The 22349-nt window shown below is 42.2% G+C and overlaps 1 protein-coding gene across 1 annotated transcript; it reads left to right on the plus strand.

Moving 5' to 3' along the window:
* The first annotated feature begins 539 nt into the window (after positions 1-539).
* nenf.L (neudesin neurotrophic factor L homeolog) lies at positions 540-20360 on the plus strand. The gene is made up of 5 exons (XM_018262582.2): positions 540-742; positions 4776-4836; positions 6429-6532; positions 8262-8464; positions 20140-20360. Exons 1-4 carry the CDS (start codon positions 590-592, stop codon positions 8436-8438), a joined length of 495 nt encoding a protein of 164 aa, XP_018118071.1. The 5' UTR covers positions 540-589; the 3' UTR covers positions 8439-8464; positions 20140-20360.
* The last annotated feature ends 1989 nt before the right edge of the window (positions 20361-22349 follow it).

Here is a 22349-nt window from a genome sequence, read left to right on the forward strand (position 1 = left end):
TTTTAAGGGCCTATTTCATGCGGTGATGAGATTTGTACATTTAGAGCCATGGCCTTTTGTCTGTATATTATTTAGAGCGCGCAAACCCCTCATTTGTATATTATTTACCCTTTAAGACGCAGCACGTCAGGATTACTTATGTACCATCCTGTCCCAGACACAAGGCAACTCTCCCGGACTATTTGTGCTGACTGACATTACTTTTCACTGAACAGGGTTGGTCTGTCTGGTTTGGGCATCAAAGGGGCGCAGGTAAAAGTCACTGGGTGACACATCTCAGAAAATAGAGGCAACACATTGTACAACTTCCCCTTTAAAAGATTTTCTGTTTTTATTCAAAAATCAGTTGTTCACTAGTAAGACTGGATCATGTGTTTTGTTTAATCACAAAAATAAAATAACTGTCACTAATTCCTGGGAAACACTTGTTTCTATCATTGACCGCAGCCTACACACACTCTCCACACAGCAGCCCTCACACTACTGACTGACCACTGGAGAGTGAGAGCGGTGCATGCTGGGATTGTTGGGCGGGGCTTCACGCTAAGAAAAGTTCTCCACAGCCCTCATCCCGGAAATAGATTCCGAGATGCCGGTGTATAAGGAGCTGGGTCGGTGCGCGCTTCTACTGTGCTTTGTGCTGCTGAATTCTGCCTCTGAGGAGCCCGAGCAGCCCGACCCGCAGCACAAACCTGTCCGGCTTTTCACTGAGAACGATTTATCCACTTACAATGGGGAGAAGGCAAGTGCTCGGCGCTAGTCTGTCAGAGACGGGCTGCTCTCATTGGTTACAGCAAATCACATGATGATGGCTACGCTTTATTGTGAATGTCCCTGTGATTGTCCAACCCCGGGTAGAAGAAAGGAGCAGAGACCGAGCAGTTTCCCATTTAGGACGAAAACTGAGCGTCTGCAGTGACTATACCGTGTGACTATACAGTGACTATACCGTGTGACTACAGTGTGACTATACCGTGTGACTATACCGTGTGACTATACAGTGACTATACCGTGTGACTATACCGTGTGACTATACCGTGTGACTATACAGTGACTATACCGTGTGACTATACAGTGACTATACCGTGTGACTATACCGTGTGACTATACAGTGACTATACCGTGTGACTATACCGTGTGACTATACAGTGACTATACCGTGTGACTATACCGTGTGACTATACAGTGACTATACCGTGTGACTATACCGTGTGACTATACAGTGACTATACCGTGTGACTATACCGTGTGACTATACAGTGACTATACCGTGTGACTACAGTGTGACTATACCGTGTGACTATACAGTGACTATACAGGGACTATACCGTGTGACTATACCGTGTGACTATACCGTGTGACTATACAGTGACTATACCGTGTGACTATACCGTGTGACTACAGTGTGACTATACCGTGTGACTACAGTGTGACTGTGCCGTGACTTTACAGTGTGACTATGCAGAGTGACTATGCAGTGATGACTACAGTGACTATGGAGTGCGACTATACAGTGACTATGCAGTGTGACTATGCAGTGAATATACAGTGACTAGACAATGTGACTATGCAGTGTGACTGCAGTGACTATGCAGTGTGACTATACAGTGAATATTCAGTGACTATGTAGTGACTCTACAGTGACTATGTAGTGACTCTACAGTGACTATGCAGTGACTCTACAGTGACTATACAGTGACTATACAGTGACTATAAAGTGACTATAAAGTGACCATGTAGTGAATATACAGTGCAGTGACTATGTAGTGAATATTCAGTGACCATGCAGTGTGGCTATGCAGTGACTATACAGTGTGACTATGCAGAGTGACTATACAGTGACTAGACAATGACTAGACAGTGTGACAATGCAGTGTGACTATGCAGTGTGACTATACAGTGACTAGACAATGTGACTATACAGATACCTAGACTACAGTGACTATGGAGTGTGACTATGGAGTGTGACTATGGAGTGTGACAATGCAGTGTGACTATGCAGTGACACTATGCAGTGTGAATATGCAGTGATGACTACAGTGACTATGCAGTGTGACTATGCAGTGTGACTATGCAGTGCGGCTATGCAGTGCGGCTATGCAGTGTGACTATGCAGTGTGACTATACAGTGACTAGACAATGTGACTATACAGATACCTAGACTATACTACAGTGACTATGGAGTGTGACAATGCAGTGACTATGCAGTGTGACTATGCAGTGACACTATGCAGTGTGACTATGCAGTGATGACTACAGTGACTATGGAGTGTGACAATGCAGTGTGACAATGCAGTGCGACTATGCAGTGACTATACAATGTGACTATGCAGTGTAATTATGCAGTGTCTATGCAGTGTGACTATGTAGTAAATATGTAGTAACTCTACAGTGACTATGCAGTGACTATGCAGTGACAATACAGTGACTATGTAGTGACTATACAGTGACTATACAGTGACCATGTAGTGAATATACAGTGCAGTGACAATACAGTGATGCAGTGATGACTACAGTGACTATGGAGTGTGACAATGCAGTGCGACAATGCAGTGCGACTATGCAGTGTGACTAGACAATGTGACTAGACAATGTGGCTATGCAGTGTGGCTATGCAGTGCGGCTATGCAGTGCGACTATGCAGTGTGACTATGCAGTGTGACTATACAGTGACTAGACAATGTGACTATACAGATACCTAGACTACAGTGACTATGGAGTGTGACTATGGAGTGTGACAATGCAGTGACTATGCAGTGACACTATGCAGTGTGACTATGCAGTAATGGCTACAGTGACTATGGAGTGTGACAATGCAGTGCGACCAGCAGTGCGACTATGCAGTGCGACTATGCAGTGACTAGACAATGTGACTGCAGTGTAACTATGCAGTGCGGCTATGCAGTGACTATGCAGTGTGACTATGTAGTAAATATGTAGTAACTCTACAGTGACTATGCGGTGACAATACAGTGACTATGTAGTGACTATACAGTGACTATACAGTGACCGTGTAGTGAATATACAGTGCAGTGACAATACAGTGACTATGTAGCGAATATACAGTGACTATGCAGTGAATATACAGTGACTATGCAGTGACAATACCGTGAATATAGAGTGAATATACAGTGACTATGCAGTGACTATGCAGTGACTATGCAGTGAATATACAGTGACTATGCAGTGACTATGCAGTGACTATGTAGTGACTATGCAGTGAATATACAGTGACTATGTAGTGAATATACACTGACTATAAAGTGAATGTACAGTGACTATAAAGTGAATGTACAGTGACAATGTAGTGAATATACAGTGACTATGTTGTGAATATACAGTGACTAAACAGTGATTATACAGTGACTATACAGTGAATATGTAGGGAATATACAGTGACTATGCAGTGTCTATACCGTGACTATGTAGTGAATATACAGTGACTATGTAGTGAATATACAGTGCAGTGACTATGTAGTGAATATACAGTGACTATGCAGTGACTATACAGTGAATATACAGTGACTATGTAGTGAATATACAGTGACTATGTAGTGAATATACACTGACTATGTAGTGAATGTACAGTGACTATACAGTGAATATACAGTGACAATGTAGTGAATATACAGTGACTATGTTGTGAATTTACAGTGAATATACAGTGACTATACAGTGAATATGTAGGGAATATACAGTGTCTATACAGTGACTATGCAGTGTCTATACAGTGTCTATACAGTGACTATTTAGTGAATATACAGTGATTATACAGTGAATATACAGTGACTATACAGTGAATATGTAGTGACTATGCAGTGACTATGCAGTGACTACGCAGTGACTATACAGTGAATATGTAGTGACTATACAGTGACTATGCAGTGTCTATACAGTGACTATTTAGTGAATATACAGTGATTATACAGTGAATATACAGTGACTATACAGTGAATATGTAGTGACTATGCAGTGACTACGCAGTGACTATACAGTGAATATGTAGTGACTATACAGTGAATATGTAGTGACTATACAGTGACTATGTAGTGAATATACAGTGAATATGTAGTGACTATACAGTGACTATGTAGTGAATATACAGTGCACTGACTATGTAGTGAATATGCAGTGACTATGTAGTGAATATGCAGTGACTATGTAGTGAATATGCAGTGACTATGCAGTGACAATACAGTGACTATACAGTGAATATACAGTGCAGTGACTATGTAGTGAATATGCAGTGACTATGTAGTGAATATGCAGTGACTATGCAGTGACAATACAGTGACTATGTAGTGAATATACAGTGACTATGTAGTGAATATACAGTGACTATGCAGTGAATATGTAGTGACTATACAGTGACTATGTACTGAATATACACTGACTATAATGTGAATGTACAGTGACTATACAGTGAATATACAGTGACAATGTAGTGAATATACAGTGACTATGTTGTGAATTTACAGTGAATATACCGTGACTATACAGTGAATATGTAGGGAATATACAGTGTCTGTACAGTGACTATGCAGTGTCTATACAGTGACTATTTAGTGAATATACAGTGATTATACAGTGCCTTTTCAGTGACTATACAGTGACTATGTAGTGAATATACAGTGAATATGTAGTGACTATACAGTGACTAAGGTGCCAGGGGTTTCTGACAGAGGATGCTGGAAATGTAGTTGATAAAAGCCCAAGTCTTGCATTGAGGGGAAATTGTCAGGGGACTAATTCACTTCTTTCTCTTTCCCTTCAAGGATGAGCAGCCAATCTACATGGCAGTGAAAGGGACAGTATTCGACGTGTCTGCGGGGAGAGGTAATGGCCATTCAGTTGTGACTTCAGATAAATAAAACAGCAGTGATATAGTCAGTCCAGCAGGGAAATCCTTGTTTCATGTGGAGCCTGTTGTTTATAATGCAACCTGGAGCATCCGACTATAACTCCCAGTGCCACTCCCTCAGCTCCAGTTCAGTGACCATTTCACCTGATGAACCCTCAGTGTCTGTTAGTACATAGTTAGTAACATAGTCACATTGGTAAAAAGGAGACACACATCCATCAAGTTCAACCTTAAGTTTATATATAACCTGCCTAACTCCCAGTTGATCCAGAGGAAGGCAAATAAAACCCCATTTGAAGTCTCTCCAATTTGCCTCAAAGGGGGAAAAATTCCTTCCTGACTCCAACAGGGGGAAGCGGGAGAGATGAGGAGATGGGGACACGTGGGAAATGGGGGGCACAGGGGAGATGAGGACTGGAGATGCTGGGAGAGATGGAGACAAGAGATGGAGACACGGGGAGAGATGTGGACGCAGGGAGAGATGTGGACGCAGGGAGAGATGGAGACACGGGAGAGATGGAGACACGGGAGAGATGGAGACACGGGAGAGATGGGGACACGGGAGAGATGGAGACACGGGAGAGATGGAGACGCAGGGAGATGGAGACGCAGGGAGAGATGGAGACGCAGGGAGAGATGGAGACGCAGGGAGAGATGGAGACGCAGGGAGAGATGGAGACGCAGGGAGAGATGGAGACGCAGGGAGAGATGGAGACGCAGGGAGAGATGGAGACGCAGGGAGAGATGGGGATGCGAGGAGAGATGTGGACGTAGGGAGAGATGGGGAGAGATGGAGACATGGGGGAAGATGGGGATGCGGGGAGAGATGGAAATGCTAGAAAAATGGCACCGCTGCTTTCTGAAGAAAAGCTCTTTGGGCCAATTATTTTTCATTTAGGAAGAGGTGCAAAGCCTCAGGGTTACATGTTGGCCTTCTCTACAATAGTGCTCCAGGCTGGTGCAGTTTTTAGTGAAGAGGAGCAGAGGCCTGGGGTCTGAGTTTAGCGATTAAAATCCATGGAGGGGGCACCTATTCCATTTGATAGTCACCCCCGCCCCCCCACAGTGATTACCTTGTTACTTCTTTAATCTCAGTGGTTGATAATTCCATTGATGCTGTGCACCACCTTTAAAGCGGAGGTTCATCTTTAAATTAACTTTTAGTATGTTATAGAATGGCTAAATCCAAGCAACTTTTGACTAGTTCTTCATTATTTATTTGTTTATACTTTTTGAATTATTTGCCTTCTTCTGACTCTTTTAGGCTTTCAAATGGGGGTCACCGACCCCATCTAATAAACAAACTGTCTCAGCATATCACTCACTCTCAACATCATATTAAAAGTTAATTTAAAGGCAAACATCTTCTTTAACCTTGGAGCATGGCAGCTGCTGAATAAACGCAACTTAATAAGGCACTTTTGTCAGAATAACAAAGATTGCACAGAATATAATTTTTAAGGGGTGTAAAGACACTTTACTTTAGCCATAGGTATTTGTTGCCCCTACAGCAATAGCTGGTGGATGTCAGAGATGATGACTGTGTATTTCATTGTTATTTCACCAGAGTTCTATGGAAAAGGAGCTCCATACAATGCGCTGGCAGGAAAGGACTCAACACGGGCAGTCGCAAAGATGTCACTGGATCCAGCGGATCTCACCCATGATACAGTAAGGACATGGTCGTTTGGTTTTGTAGTATGAAGATGCACAGGGAAAGAACCAGAGCAGAATCTGTATTTTTTACTGTAATATCCCCACTATAAACTTGGAATGGTGATTCCTCACAATTTGCCTCTTGCTTGTGCACTTTCTGATATTTTACCATAGTAAAATTGTTACCCCCACTGGAGTCTGCAATCCACGGGGGAGAAGGAAACAGTGCTATTTTGCCCCAAAATTGCTTGTAGCGAGTGCTATGCTACTCCCAGCAGTGAGGCTAGTGCAGCCATGTTGAGACTCTAAACATAAGAGTGTCTGTTTGAATGAGTGCATTCATGTCAGCAAACATGGCCGCCATACATAGGAGCTCCCTCTCGTTGTTAAAGGCATAACACTACCCAAAACTGCACACCTCCAGTGGGGGGGGGGTGATTTTCCAATAATAGGTGCCCTTTAAATCAGGTGTTTTTCGTGGTAGCCTTATACAGTAATGGGATTTTTCATCTGGAATAGTTGGGCATTTTGTTCTTTTGGATCAACATGTGTTATGGATACTAAAATCCTATATCTCTGTAGACCCTACTGTCATCACCAAAAAAAAAACATGAAAAATGGTTGAAGATGATAAAGCAAGGGCTGTCATTGGTTGTCTTGACTGGGAAGTTTATCAGCCGTTTAAAGGGGTGGTTCACCTTTGAGTTAACGTTTAGTATGTTATATGTTATCTAAGCTACTTTTCAACTGTCCGGTTTTTTTTCAATAGTTTTTTTGGATTATTTGCCTTCTGTCTCTTTCCAAATAGGGGTCACTGACCCCATATAAAAAAACAAATACTCTGTAAGGCTACACATTTAGGGGCAGGTTTATCAAAGGTCGAGGTGAATTTTCGAATGAAAAAATTTCAAAAATTTTCAAGCTATTTTTTGTGTACTTCGACTAGGGAATGGTCCAAATTCGATTCAAATTTGTAAATTTGACTTCGACCATTCGCATATCTAAAACCTGCCGAATTGCTGTTTTAGCCTATGAGGGACCTCATAGAACCTATTTGGAGTCAATTGGTGGATTTTGAATAATCAAAGTTTTTTTGTGAAAAAACATTGAATCTAATTCGATCGAATGCGCTATTTCTTTGATTCGAATTTGGCAGAATACGAACCTATTCGATCGAAACCGTACCTATTTGACCAAAAAAATAAATTAAACCTCCACTGGTCTTTTTGAATTCAAATTCCGAAGTTTTTTCAATTCAAAATTCGACCCTTATTGTTATTGCTACTTTTTATTACTCGTCTTTCTATTCTGACCCTCTCCTATTCATATTCCAGTCTCTTATTCATATCAATAAATGGTTGCTAGGGAAATGTGGACCCTAGCAACCAGATGGCTGAAATTACAAACTGGAGAGCTGCTGAATAAAAAGCTAAATAACTCAAAAACCACAAATAATAAAAAAAACAAAAACCAATTACAACTTGTCTCACAATGTCACTGTCTGCGTTATACTAAAAGTTGATTTAAAGGTGATTAACCCCTTTTAGGTGTCCAATGCAGTGGTCTCCCTGTCTGGGGAAACTTGGTATATCCCATTAGGCAAGGACCGAATGTGGTTTTAGAAGGTGTCCTCTTCCAATAGGTTCCCCTATGTCATCTGATTATTGGCTTGGGGTCCCCCCTTAGATGCCGTTGTTTGGCCAATACTATATTTTTACAACTGCCGTCTCTTGAACCCCTTTAGGCAGGGCTCACGGAAGACGAGCTGAAGTCCTTGGATGATATTTTTGAGAACGTTTACAAGAAGAAATACCCGATCGTTGGTTACACAGCGCGGCGTATACTCAATGAAGACGGGAGCCCCAATTCCAACTTTAAACCTGACGACCAGCCGCAGTTCAGTATTAAAGATGAGTTTTGAACAAAGAAGAATTGTCTTCTAGAAAGGTGGGGATTGGGCACTGGCCGTGCTGCTGATTACTGACCTGTCTTTAAGGGCTCTGGGCTTTCTCTAATGATTTCCGTATTTAGAATAAAGAGAATGCCAGCTTCCCTGCCCAGGATAACAGACTTGTAACAAAGCATTCCTTATTGCACTACTATTACTAATTCTTTTATACTTACAATATAAATACAAAGAACATATTTATGGGGAACTTACAGTTCATATTTATCAAAGATCGAATTTTCGAGTTTTTAAAAACTCCCCTAAACTCCCATGAATTAGAAATTTGACTTCGAAAAAAAAAAAATTAAACTCGAATGAATGTAATCGACCCGAAAACTCAAATCGAATTAGATTCGAATTTAAAAAAATGGATTCCAGTTTTTTCTCTGGAAAAAACTTGAATGTCAGGAAGGCTGCAAACAACTCCAAATTGATCCCTGGACGTCTCACATTGGGAAATATTTATCTCGGGATGCACCAAATCCACTATTTTGGATTCGGCCGAAGCCCCGAATCCTTCATGAAAGTTTCGGCCGAATACTAAACGTAATCCTAATTTGCATATGCAAATTAGGGTTGGGAAGGGGAAAACATATTTACTTTCTTGTTTTGTCACAAAAAATCATGAGATTTCCCTCCCCGCCCCTAATTTGCATATGCAAATTCAGTTCGGCCGGGCAGAAGGATTCGGCCGAATCCAATCCTGCTGAAAAAGGCTTAATCCCGAACCAAATCCTGGATTCTGTGCATCCCTATATTTATCAAAGAGTGAAGTTAGAGGTCGCCTCTTGAGTGAAATTCAGCCACTCTCCATTCATTTCTATGGGATTTTTAAAAGAGTATCAATGGATGAACGCTTCTCGGCCTTTTGGCTAAGATCAAGTGTAGTACCTTTGGAACCACTTGGTCCTCTGGCTGGCAAGACCAAAGAGGAGTATCTGTTCTAATGATCCTATCTGAAGAACGGAGAAACCATTGGTCCTCTGGACTAGGCTGAGAAGCAGAAGCTTGATGAAAGCTGGGCCGCTGTGCTCCCATGAGGGTGGCCCCTGACTTGCATTTTGAGTCAGGGGAGATGCACATGCAACCATGCTTAATCAAGCTTCACTTCCTTTGCCCTTGCCATTAGGTGGGCGGGAAGTCTTTTCTTTTTCTGGCTGCCAACCAGAGCCTTGCAAAAGGCAACCAATGGCCTTGCACCGCCCACTCCAGCACCCTTTTTGTGTCTGGTTTGAGCACCCTGGATGGGGTCACGGTCTTTTGGCTGGACTCGCAGGCCATGACACGCCCTGGGGGAAGCTTCGGCAGAACCCAGGGTAGACGGGACTCCCCCTAGCTTCGGCGAAGGGGAGTCCAAACGTCCCCAAAACCCTTTGGGGGGGCGGGGTGGTGGGCCCTCCCTAGCTTCGGCGAAGGGGGACCCACCCGTTCGAGCTGTTCGCTGGCGGTAGCTGGGAACAGCTTGGGCAACGGAGCCCATGCCTTCGGGTAGGACTCGGAAGGATGATTCAATATCATCAATGGATGAAAGAGAAAGTTCATCCTTTGATAAATACACCTTTCAAAATCCCATAGAAATGAATGGAGAGTGGCTGATAAATATACCCCATTGACTTAAACAGCAATTTGGCAGGTTTTAGGTGGCGAATAGTCGAAGTAGATTTCATAAAGGGCAAAAGTATGCTAAATCTTGAAAATCGAATTCGAGTTTTTAAAAAAAAAACTCGAATCAAATTTGAATAACTCTCTAGTTGGATTTGACAGTTTTGACCATAAAATAATTAAAATTTTCAATTCAACCGTTGATAAATCTGCCCTTTAGTGTCCACAGCGTAAAGAGACCAGTTTGATCTCCCATTTAAACACAATGTACATAAAACAATTCTTTACATTTCTACAGAAGGAGGGAGCTTCTTCCACTGCTGCGTTTCTTCTATATAACGGCACAGCCTGTGATTCTCCACTAGGTGGCGATGATGTTTGTTTGTAATAAACTGTAGCCCAGGGCTATTCCTGTTACTTATAAAGATGGTCAATTACATGGACTTGTATAAATGTCCAGGGAAGAATGTATTGTGGGAGTTTTTGCTCCTATATATATGGTGCAAATGAATCCACCGACACTTTATATGTTTCTGTAAGAGACTTGGGGAAACACAGAATAAAATCAAATATAAAGCAGACGTTGCAGAATATTAAGATTTAGTTTCTTGTATCATTACATATTTTAAGATTTTGCTTTTAACGTATGACAAGTAAATCGAGCCTGCTGATTGGCTGCTGTCACAGTTACTAGGAATAAGCAGACGGGTGGTGCAAGGCAAATGCTGCTTATGCTTTTAACTGCAGTTGAGCACTGGTTTATTTGTTTGGGGGGGGGTTCTTAAATGCCTCCAACGTGTTGCTGTTGTATGTTAGTGTAGTAGCCCTGTTTGCGTGTGCTGGACCTGTGTATATCGGAACTTGCACCTTTGGGCCCAGCGGTATTTATAGAGCATGGAATTGCCCTCATTCCCCCGGGTGGCACCAAAGGAAACACAACTTCCTTCTCTGCTAATGAACTTCGCTGTCCCTTGTTTAAACTCCCAGTCAAGCTTAAATGTCACCAGGGCAACTTGTTGATGTGCAAAGGCACAAATGTAGCTGCTAAAGGACGTCCTAATAAACTGATCAGAGCCAGTTGTTCCCATTGTACAGTAAATCAGTCCTTGGCCATGGAACTCAAGCTTGTCACACTGTGATATTTCCTTTATGCCAGGGCTAGAATTCCTGTAGTTACTGTAACCGTGTCCTAAAATCTTATTTTTTTCTAATAAATTGGCAAACCTACAAACTCTACCCAGGAACTAGGCCAAATAGTAATGAAACACCCCCTACTCACATTGGGTTTTGTTGACGTCTTTCTCTTTTAGTTAATCTGGGACATAACAGGGGCATAATGCGACTCCCGGGGCTGCAGTTCAGGGGCATAATGCGACTCCTGGGGCTGCAGTTCAGGGGCATAATGCGACTCCTGGGGCTGCAGTTCAGGGGAATAATGCGCTTCCTGGGGCTGCAGTTCAGGGGAATAATGCGCTTCCTGGGGCTGCAGTTCAGGGGAATAATAGGCTTCCTGGGGCTGCAGTTCAGGGGAATAATGCGCTTCCTGGGGCTGCAGTTCAGGGGAATAATATGCTTCCTGGGGCTGCAGTTCAGGGGAATAATGCGCTTCCTGGGGCTGCAGTTCAGAGGAATAATGCGCTTCCTGGGGCTGCAGTTCAGGGGAATAATGCGCTTCCTGGGGCTGCAGTTCAGGGGAATAATGCGCTTCCTGGGGCTGCAGTTCAGGGGAATAATGCGCTTCCTGGGGCTGCAGTTCAGGGGAATAATGCGCTTCCTGGAGCTGCAGTTCAGGGGAATAATGCGCTTCCTGTAGCTGCAGTTCAGGGGAATAATATGACTCCTGGGGCTGCAGTTAGTGGAATAAATGTGCCTCCTGGGGTCTGAAGTTAAGGGGAATGAAGTGCCTCTGGGGGTGCAGTTTATTGGAATAAGTAAATGTAACTGTGTTCTACACACACACACACAGCCCCTCCTGCAAAATCATTGTCCCTGATACATTTGTTTAAGGGGAGGTTAAAAGGCCGTATCAGAACTTCCCTCTTTCTCCCTCTCGCACCCAAGGAAACTTCCTTCTCTGGTGATGACATCAGCGCTCCCTTGTTTGCTCACCCAATCAGGTTTAAATATCACCAGGCAACTTGCTGTTGTGTAAGAGAACAAACAACACCACGTGCAGAGCACCTGCTCTTTGTGATGTTACTGCACTGTCATGCACCCATAACTGACACACAGCGCCTTCCAGAGCTGGCCTATTGAATGTCGCAAGATCTCAAGTGTTGATACTGAAGGTAGGGTTAATCCCCGGTAATCACCTGATATTTTCTTTAGTGTAGTCAGTGATATTTTGAGACAATTTGCAATTGGTCTTCGTTTTTTTTTTTTTTTTTTAAACCATGATTTACCTTTTAATTCAGTGGCTTTCCAGTCTGGAATTTCAGCGGATATCTGGTTGCTATGGTCCGATGAACCCTAGCAACCAGCCACTGGTTTCAGTAACAGACTGGAAGATGAATAGGAGAGTGCCTGGAAGGAAAGTAAAAAAAGTAATAGAAAACAAAAGTAACAACAGAGCAATGGGTTTATACCCTCGGCCAACTGTTAATTGCAGTCCCTGCCACTAGATGGCGATGTGGGGACAAGAAAGGAAAAGGTTTGTTTATTTCTAGGTAATACTGTACATCCCCCTGTAGCGAAACCAATTTGCACTTTCTGTGAATTTGTGGATTCTGGTAAAGGGGCAGATTTAACAAGGGTCGAATTTCAAATTCATGGGAGTTTTTTAAAAACTCCCATGAATTCAAAATTCGACCAATTGAAACTGATCAAAAAATTTTACATTTCTGAACTTGGGTAAATAGGATCGACCTAAAACTCGAATCGAATCAAGTTTTAAAAACTCAATTTGAGTTTTTTTCTCCAAAAAAACCCCCTCAAATGTCAGGAAGGCAGCAAACAACTCCAAATGTATCCCTGAACGTCTCCCTTTGACTTAAACAGCAATTCGGCAGGTTTTAGGTGGCAAATTATCAAATTTGAGTTTTAAAGGGCCAGAGTATGATAAATTATCGAAATCAGATTTAAAAAAAAAAAAAAAAACTCAAATCGAATTTTAACAATTCACTGGTCATGATTGTATTTAGGTCTGACGCTGCCTTAGGCACCAGACCTAAACACGCCCCTACGTGATGTCACTTCCGCCAACCAGCCTGGCTCCATACCCCTTGCCCCCCAGCTCTTTCACCGGATTTCCTATGATAATCCATGGAAGAGGCTGGGCGAATTATTTTTTTTTTAATTTACAAAATAAATTTATAGGAACCCAAGTGCCGCCACCCAAAATCTGCCGCCCTAGGCACAGGCCCTAGGGTGCCTTAATATAAATACGCCCCTGTCACTAGTCTAATTTGACACTTTTGGCCATAAAAAAACTTGAAAATTCAAATTTGAAATTCGAATTTTCCCTTCAAGCCTTGATAAATCTGCCCATAAGTGTTGGACTCCTGTGGGTTGCTAAGTGAAGGTGCCTTAGCTAAACTGCATGCAGCTCTTATTATGGGCAACTCTGGGCTCTGCGGATACCCCAACCTCAAGGGCCACACCTCCCAATGCCAACCCTCAGCCCCCCAATGTATGAGCCTTTCAGCAGCACCACTAGGGCAATGGGCTCCACTGGGATCTCTCCTGGGGTTCTGCTGAGCCAGTTCTCACTTTTCTAAAATCATTGCCATGTTGACTTGTTAAAGGTGCCACCTAGAAGCCCCTCAGCTGATGTTTGAAATAAGTGTCACGTTCCTGAGGTGAGTTGTAGATTATTAGTAGAAAATGTATAGTATGTCTATTGTGCCTTGGGCTGGACTAGCCACACGGGCGCTGGCTGCCACTCTCACATATGTGCAATATGTACAGTATAAATATCCTATACCAGGAAAGTTAAAAATTAACGATTTCCACAAAAAGTTCAATTTAAGGGGTAAAAGGCTTTGGCACTGGCCTAGCCAAACGCCAGCAATTAATCCAAACACAAAAAAACTCCAATACTTTAGTATGCTGCAATAGGGGTGATCCCAATTTATTCCATGGTGCTATCAGACACTGCAGTTACAATCAAACGTTTCGGGAACACCTGTCCCTGGAAGGTGTTCCCGAAACGTTTGATTGTAACTGCAGTGTCTGATAGCACCATGGAATAAATTGGGATCACCCCTATTGCAGCATACTAAGGTATTGGCGTTTTTTTGTGTTTAAGTTAAAAATTAAGTAAGCTTTATCAGAAAAGTCTATATAAATACACCAGTAAACCGTCAAAGTAATGCTGCTCTGAGTCCTCTGTCAAAAGAAACACCCAAATTTATTGTGTACTCATGGGCTTCTGTATCAGACTTCCTGTTTTCAGCTTAAACCTCCAGGGCTTGGGCTTGAGCATGCTCAGTTTGCTCCTCTCCCCCTCCCTTCTCTGCTGTAATCTGAGCCCAGAGCTATGAGTGAGCAGGGAGAGACTCAGGCAGGAAGCGATGTCACACCAAGCTAATATGGCAGCTTCTATCCTAAACAAACAGCTTCTAGAGCGGTTTACTCGGGTATGGTAAAGCATTCTGCAGAATAAATAAAGTCTTACAACTTGCACTATTGTGGCTTATCTATGGGCAATAAACTGTTTCAGTAGCTTTCCTTCTCCTTTAAGTCACTGATCATACAGCAGCCCCTCTAACATTTGCCACAATCCAGAGATTGGCTACTCCCGGCCTGGCCAAGGATTTTACTGTCGCCATCACACCGCTCTACCTTGTGGCAGAATCCAGACTCCATGAATATTAATATTTTTAAATTCTGGGGTTTGGTCAAAATAATGTAAATAACCAAACTGCATAGCTGCTGGAGCTCTCTCTCCCTCACACCGTGGGGTCTCCCAAAATACTCCTGTGTTATTCACAACTCGCCAGCTATTGCAAAACCACTGATAGGCTCATTCCTCTGGAACAAGAAGGTTCCCAACAAAAGTCTTATACATTGCCCTGTCCACACCCTGTGTTGAGGGGGCTGGGACTCCCTAACTTAGCTACAATAACTGTTGGATGACCCAGGATCTGGAAAACCCCAATGAGATAGTACCTCTTAGAAGGTGCTGAAAAACAGACTTCTCAGAAACCCAATAGACTGTCCTCCATTTCCCCTGTATGAGGGCCCATGTATAGCATGGCTGACTTTCCTAAAACTGGCTACGGTCAACCCCCCATTCTGTCCCCGGCCTTACACTTGTGGACCAAGTCGAACTCTCACAACAATTCTATGACTCAGGGCTATATGGTACTGGTCCTCAAAGAAGGTTAAATACATTAGGGATATAATGCCGAACTCTTGCTTCATGGACTCGGCACCCCTCAGAGATAAGACCAACTTACCAAACCGACAAATGTTCAAATACTTACCACTACTACTACTACTACTACCTCACATATTTGTGGCTCTGTTTGGGGCATTAGAAGTAACCATAGCAGAACTTACCTTGATAGCAAAGTCTGGGAATGAAGATATCTTCAGTCTTAATTTTGTATGTGTTTATAATGGCCACTACTCGGGCCTCTTTCACTCGGCCTCTACCAGAAGAATTATAGACATCCGGGGCCTGAATGAGGAGCAATGGGGAGAGGTAGCTGACAACCCTTACCAGTTTCTTCTATGTTCCAGGGATAGATTGATTCAATACAAATTCCTCCTGAGAACATACCTTACCCCCAACCAAATACCTTACCCCCAACCGATTGGGAAGGATCCCCCTCCCCCCACATGTAAAAGGTGCAGGGACTACTGGTATGTGGTGTGGGCATATCCAGTCATTTACAGACTGCGCAATATGTTGACGCTCTATAAATACATGTTAATAATAATAATTTACAGATACTGGGCAGTGGCTACCAACATACATGGTGGAGGCTTGGATCCTTCCTCTTATATCTCCACTGGGCCTGGTAGATGACCTTCTAGCCACAAATAAAATAAGCTTTTCTCTCTTTTTCTACACAAAGGAAAATAATAAAAGTGACTATAATAGTATCATTTTAAAAAATGTTGTCAAGAAAAAACAACAGGGTCTCTTTGAACAGAGTGTTTTATTAGGGGATTTTTTTGGTAGAGATCTATAAATGTCAATACTTGGAAATTTATAGAAAACACAAACTCTGCAGCGACAATGTTTCCCTTTAGCGGAACTAGTCTTGTCCGTAGGTCAGGTTCCTGTTGGTGGCCCCTTTGCACGCCGCTAAAAATAGAGATGACGTTAATTGGAGGTGGTGCCATTATCTCCATAAAGCTGTAATTGTGGCCCGAGGGAAGAATCTGTCTCTCAGCAAACTTGACATTTCTTTAGAGATTGTTCTTTTCAGAATCCCAGGTATGTCCTGTTAAACCTGTGCTGCTAAATTTAGTTTTCTCACCACTTTGTTTCCTACTTTGCCTTTTTGTTACATCTGACACGTTCTTCCAGTGGAAGATATGTTTTTTTCCCCCAAATGAGAGTTCCCCACCTAAAGAGAATCATGGTTGGCACTGCAATAGCATATCTATAAGGGGTAAGTATGTTATTCCTATGTCTGAGTGGGTTTCCTTTGGACACTTGGTTTCCTTCCACTCTCCACTGAAAATGACTCTAGTGTATGTGAAGAACCCAAGACTGTAAGCTGCACTGGGGCAGAGAACTTGCATTCTAACAGTATATCCCTAACACTAGTGATAGGTTAGATTGTAAGCTCCCTGTCCCAGTAGAGGGTACAATATGAGGTTCTGCAGATCACAGGCTTGGAATTTTAAGGGCTATCTCCTCCCTGGGCTTAATTACCAGGCAGGTTTTTTTGGAAGTCAGGTTTAAGATGAATATGTAAGCCCATGAAAAGAAAGAGAAGTTTGCTTTATAACATGCTAAAAGTTATTTTAAAGGTGAACTTCCACTTCCACAAGGGGTAATAAAATTTACTTGAAAGACCACATTAAGCCCACAGCAATCCTGTCAGACAGCTCTGTCCTTGAAGGACCACATTTAGCCAACAATAAACCAGTTGGGAAGATCTGTCTTTGAAGGACCACATCCAGCCCCCAACAATCCATTTGGGCAGCTCTATCCTTGAAGGACCACATCCGCCCCCAACAATCCATTTCGGAAGCTCTGTTCTTGAAGGACCACATCCAGCTGACAACAATCCAGATGAGAAGCTCTGTCCTTGAAGGACCACATATAGCCCCCAACAATCCAGTTGGACAGTTCTGTCCTTGAAGGACCATATCCAGCCCCCAACAATCCAGTTGGACAGTTCTGTCTTTGAAGGACCACATCTTAGCCCCAACAATCTAGTTGGGCAGCTCTGTCCTTGAAGGTCAACATCTAACCCCCAACAACTCATATATGCAAATCTGTCCTTGAAAGACCACATATAGCCCACAGCAATCCAGATCGGCAGCTATCTTCTTGAAGGATCACATCTAGCACCCAACTATCCAGATATGCAGCTCTATCCTTCAAAGACCTCATAAAGCCCCAACAATCCAGTTAGACAGCTCTGCCCTTGAAGGACCACATCCAGTCCCCAACAATCCAGTTTGGGAGCTCTGTCTTTGAAGGACCTCATCTTATTCCCAACAATCTAGTTAGGCAGCTGTGTCCTTGAAGGTCCACATCTGGTCCCCCAACAAGACATGAAGACATGTCCTTGAAAGACCACATAAAGCCCCACAAACCAGCTGGGAAGCTCTGTCCTTGGAGTACCATATCTAACCCCCAACAACTCAGATATGAAGACATGTCCTTGAAAGACCACATAAAGCCCCATCAATCCAGTTGGACAACTCTGTCCTTGAAGGACCACATATAGCCTCTAACAATCCTGTCAGGCACTTCTGTCCTGGAAAAAAAACCCAGTAACTTGAGACCAGCCATTGGGCTGAATATGTTGTTGACAGACAGTAACAAAAGTCCTTAATTATTTACAAGTGATTTATAGCCACCATTTTAATTCAGATTTCTGGCTTACTGTGCTGAAGTTTAAGTCCCGAAGCCTCGAAAAAGGCCCGAAGCCAAGAAAAGAGCCGAAGTTGAAGTCCCGAAGCCACGAAAAGACCCGAAGCCAAGAAAGGTGCCAAAGTTGAAATCCTGAAGCCAAGAATTCAGTTCTACTGAATACCACTCATGTATTATTTTAATACTCTATAGGACCCTGCCACCAATGTTGTTTTTTTTTAAACTTGTAAGTGGGGCCCTGGCGCCAATATTTTTTTTAAAAAAAACGTTTATGGGGGGCCCTGGCACCAAGTTTTTTTTTTAAATTATGGGGGCCCTGACCACCAATGATTTTTAAAAACTTTTATGGGAGGCCCTTTAACTTATAAGGGGACCCTCACCATCAATGGCTTTTTATAACTTGTATGTGTGGGGGGGGGGTTACTGTTTTTAGCGCTAATGTCTGTGTGGTCTTTTAACTGTGGTGTGGGGTGGGACCTGGGGTGGGGCTTGGGGACTGGGGTGGGTGGGGAAAATTTTGTTGTACAGGGCCCCGTGATTTCTAATGGCAGCCCTGGGCATAACTGTAGGGGGTAGCACTGAATTCTAGGGGGCCCCACTTGTATATGTCACAATCCATTCTGCTCCAGAGCTGGAGCCCAATCCTAAAAGGATAAAGGTTTGGCAACACCATTGTGAGGGTTGGGCTCCTCTTAGGCTTTATTACTGCACAAGTTCTGAGGGTTTAGTACCATATGTAGGCATGTTCCACCCATTAAACACCTCACATGCGTTCCCATATAGGAGTGTCCTGCACCTCTTTTATACTTGTGCCTACCGAAGGGTATAAGGTGCCTACAGTTTGCCCTGGCACAAGCAAGGAAGCCTTGTACTTATATCAGGGGTCCCCAACCTTTTTTTCCTGTGAGCCACATTGAAATGTAAAAAGAAGGGTGCTAAATAATGGATGTGATTTGGTAGCCCTATTTTGGCAGCCTACAGGAGACTCTCTGTTTGGCTGTACACCTGTTTTTTATATAACAAAAACTTGCCTCCAAGCCTGGAATTCAAAAATAAGCCCCTGTTTTGGGATCATTGAGAGCAACATCCAGGGGCCAGGAAGCAGCCATTCAAAGGAGAAAATGCTCAGGTTACACAGCAGATAAGCTCTGTAGAACATAATGGTGTTATCTGTTATCCACTATTTAACCTGTGCCATATAGACTTTTTTCAATTTCCACCATTGCTAAACAGCAGCTTGTTTATATAAACTATAGGAGTACTTATCTGTTATCTACTGTGTATCCTGTACTTGAATGGCTGCCCCCATGGCTACACAGCAGCTTGTTTATATAAACTATAGTAGTACTTATCTGTTATCTACTGTGTATCCTGTGCTTGAATGGCTGCCCCCATGGCTACACAGCAGCTTGTTTATATAAACTATAGTAGTACTTATCTGTTATCTACTGTGTATCCTGTGCTTGAATGGCTGCCCCCATGGCTACACAGCAGCTTGTTTATATAAACTATAGTAGTACTTATCTGTTATCTACTGTGTATCCTGTGCTTGAATGGCTGCCCCCATGGCTACACAGCAGCTTGTTTATATAAACTATAGTAGTACTTATCTGTTATCTACTGTGTATCCTGTGCTTAAATGGCTGCCCCCATGGCTACACAGCAGCTTGTTTATATAAACTATAGTAGTACTTATCTGTTATCTACTGTGTATCCTGTGCTTGAATGGCTGCCCCCATGGCTACACAGCAGCTTGTTTATATAAACTATAGTAGTACTTATCTGTTATCTACTGTGTATCCTGTGCTTGAATGGCTGCCCCCATGGCTACACAGAAGCTTGTTTATATAAACTATAGTAGTACTTATCTGTTATCTACTGTGTATCCTGTGCTTGAATGGCTGCCCCATAACTACACAGCAGCTTGTTTATATAAACTATAGTAGTGTTTCTGAAGCAATCACACCAGTGTTGCCAGTGCAGGGCAACAGTACATTATATTTTCATTACTTTAAAACACTTTCATTTTTGGTGTTACTATTTCTTTTAATTCTGCTCTCCCTACAGGGCAGGCTTTGCCCAGAGGCACTTGGAATTGCATATACAGTAGCACCCGTGTGCCGCCCTCACATTTGCAGGAGCAGTTTGTGCCAATGTGCCTGGAATCACCTACAGTAAGAGATAAATTTAGAATGGAATTCTGCATTGTTTATAAACATTATTTAAATGATTTTCGGACTTTCCTCTTTCCACTTGGTGAATAAATGCATCTTGTTGTTGTTATAATATTAAGGGTTTTCCTTCCTACTTGCTAAAATTAGACGAGACGCAGGGGAAGGCTCTGATCCTCACACTGTATCTGAATCCGGCTACAGATGAGCAGATAAGAAATCTGTCTGCAGGGGAGGAAGGTTGTGAGTCTGTGATCTTATCCTGTTCTTCTTGGCCCATATTTGTCATTTTATTCTGCTTCCCACAGATACAGTCCCTTCCCCTCTTGCCTTACTGTACACACAATCCCACAACTGCAGCCTCTTTATTTATTCCCAGAAAAATAAACTTGAGCTTCCAATTCAGCCCCTTCAGATGGGGTCAGCGACTCCTCTGCCTGTGTATGAGCCGTTCCCGACAACCTCCCGATATTTGGCCAAAAATTGGCCAGTTATCTATCAGACAGGTCTGACGGACCCGCACCGGCCTCTGGTATGATCTTGCCCCAGAGGGTAAATGATCGGATCAGCCTGATTTGGCCCAGCTGTAGATCTCCATATTGGGTAAATATCCCCTGGTTTGGTGACCTCACCAAGCGAGTGGATGTTAATGTGTATGAGCAGCTTTACTTCTACGTGCAGCCGCTGATCTGTTCCGCCTGACTTGGTCACCCCTAATTGCACCCCCCCAAGTTCTCTCTCGGGGCTGATTATAGCAAAAAGCGCTGATTGGCTGGATGAATGTTACACTAAGTGTCTGCTAGAAAACTCTAGTGGCTGATGATTTAACTGGTATCCAAGAAACTTACCTTGTTTGTGTGTATGGGGCAGTATCATTACTCACGTCTCATGTGACTACAAAAAGTACCTGCAAATTGTGCAGCTAATTGGAAAGTAAAGCAAGAAGAAGAGTTTTTCTGATCCGTTTGACACTTATTTACACAAACTATAAGCTTCGTGGTCCAAGGGACATATTGCTATACCATTGTTCTAAACCAAGAGCTTTAGAAATGTCCCTGATGGGTGGATACTGCAGTGGGTATATATGATAATGTATAATTACTGATATATATGTAATAATGTATAATAACTGATATATATATATATAATAATGTATAATAACTGATATATATATATATAATAATGTATAATAACTAATATATATAATAATGTATAATAACTGATATATATATAATAATGTATAATAACTGATATATACAGTATAATATTGTATAACTGATATATATATATAATTAATAACTGATATGTATAATGTATAATAACTGATATGTATAATGTATAATAACTGATATATATAATAATGTATAATAACTGATATATATAATAATGTATAATAACTGATATATATAGTAATGTATATTAACTGATATATATAATAATGTAAAATAACTGATATATAATGTATAATAACTAATATATACTGGTATAATAATGTATAATAACTAATATATATATATAATGTATAATAACTGATATGTATAATAATGTATAATAACTGTTATATATAATAATATATAATAACTGCTTTTACTCACAATGGAGTGTCATTTCCCAGAATTCCAGCATATTTGAGGTCAGTTTGAGGCTAATTTGCACCCCTATTAGTAAATCTTGCACAAGCTGCAGTGGTGTTTTGTCCCTGCCTGTGTGTGGGTGGCACTTTCATTATTCAGTGAAGCAGTAGTGGTGTTGGTGGAATAGGCAGCAGTCAGTTGATTAAGGACCTGTCCTGCCCTAAACTGATTTAGCTCAAATTATTGAAATTGCTTTTCAAGAGTATAAATATATATATATATATATAATAGTTGCCAACAGAGACCCTGCCTTTGACTTTGTAGCCGGGCAGCAGGCTAATACACTGGATACACTGACAATAGTTTTAAAGCAGAGAAAAACAAAGGGAAAATAAGACACAAAAGCACAAAGGCCTTTTTATTTTCAAGGGAATCCACTGGAGGTTTCATTGGACGAGGAAGTTCCATCTGTTGAGTTCTAGGGGAAAATCACTGCCGTTAATCTTCCAAGGGGAAATCTGTGCCAAGTTCT

Source organism: Xenopus laevis, chromosome 5L (genome assembly GCF_017654675.1).
Source record: "Xenopus laevis strain J_2021 chromosome 5L, Xenopus_laevis_v10.1, whole genome shotgun sequence".
Classification (NCBI taxonomy): Eukaryota; Metazoa; Chordata; class Amphibia; order Anura; family Pipidae; genus Xenopus; species Xenopus laevis.

What these genes read in the sequence shown, in the direction of transcription:
- nenf.L (XM_018262582.2), top strand. Translation starts at nt 590, where the DNA reads ATGCCGGTGTATAAGGAGCTGGGTCGGTGCGCGCTTCTACTGTGCTTT. An exon ending in CCACTTACAATGGGGAGAAG is followed by an intron (nt 743 to 4,775) that starts GCAAGTGCTCGG and finishes TTTCCCTTCAAG; the next exon opens with GATGAGCAGCCAATCTACAT. An exon ending in CGGATCTCACCCATGATACA is followed by an intron (nt 6,533 to 8,261) that starts GTAAGGACATGG and finishes GAACCCCTTTAG; the next exon opens with GCAGGGCTCACGGAAGACGA.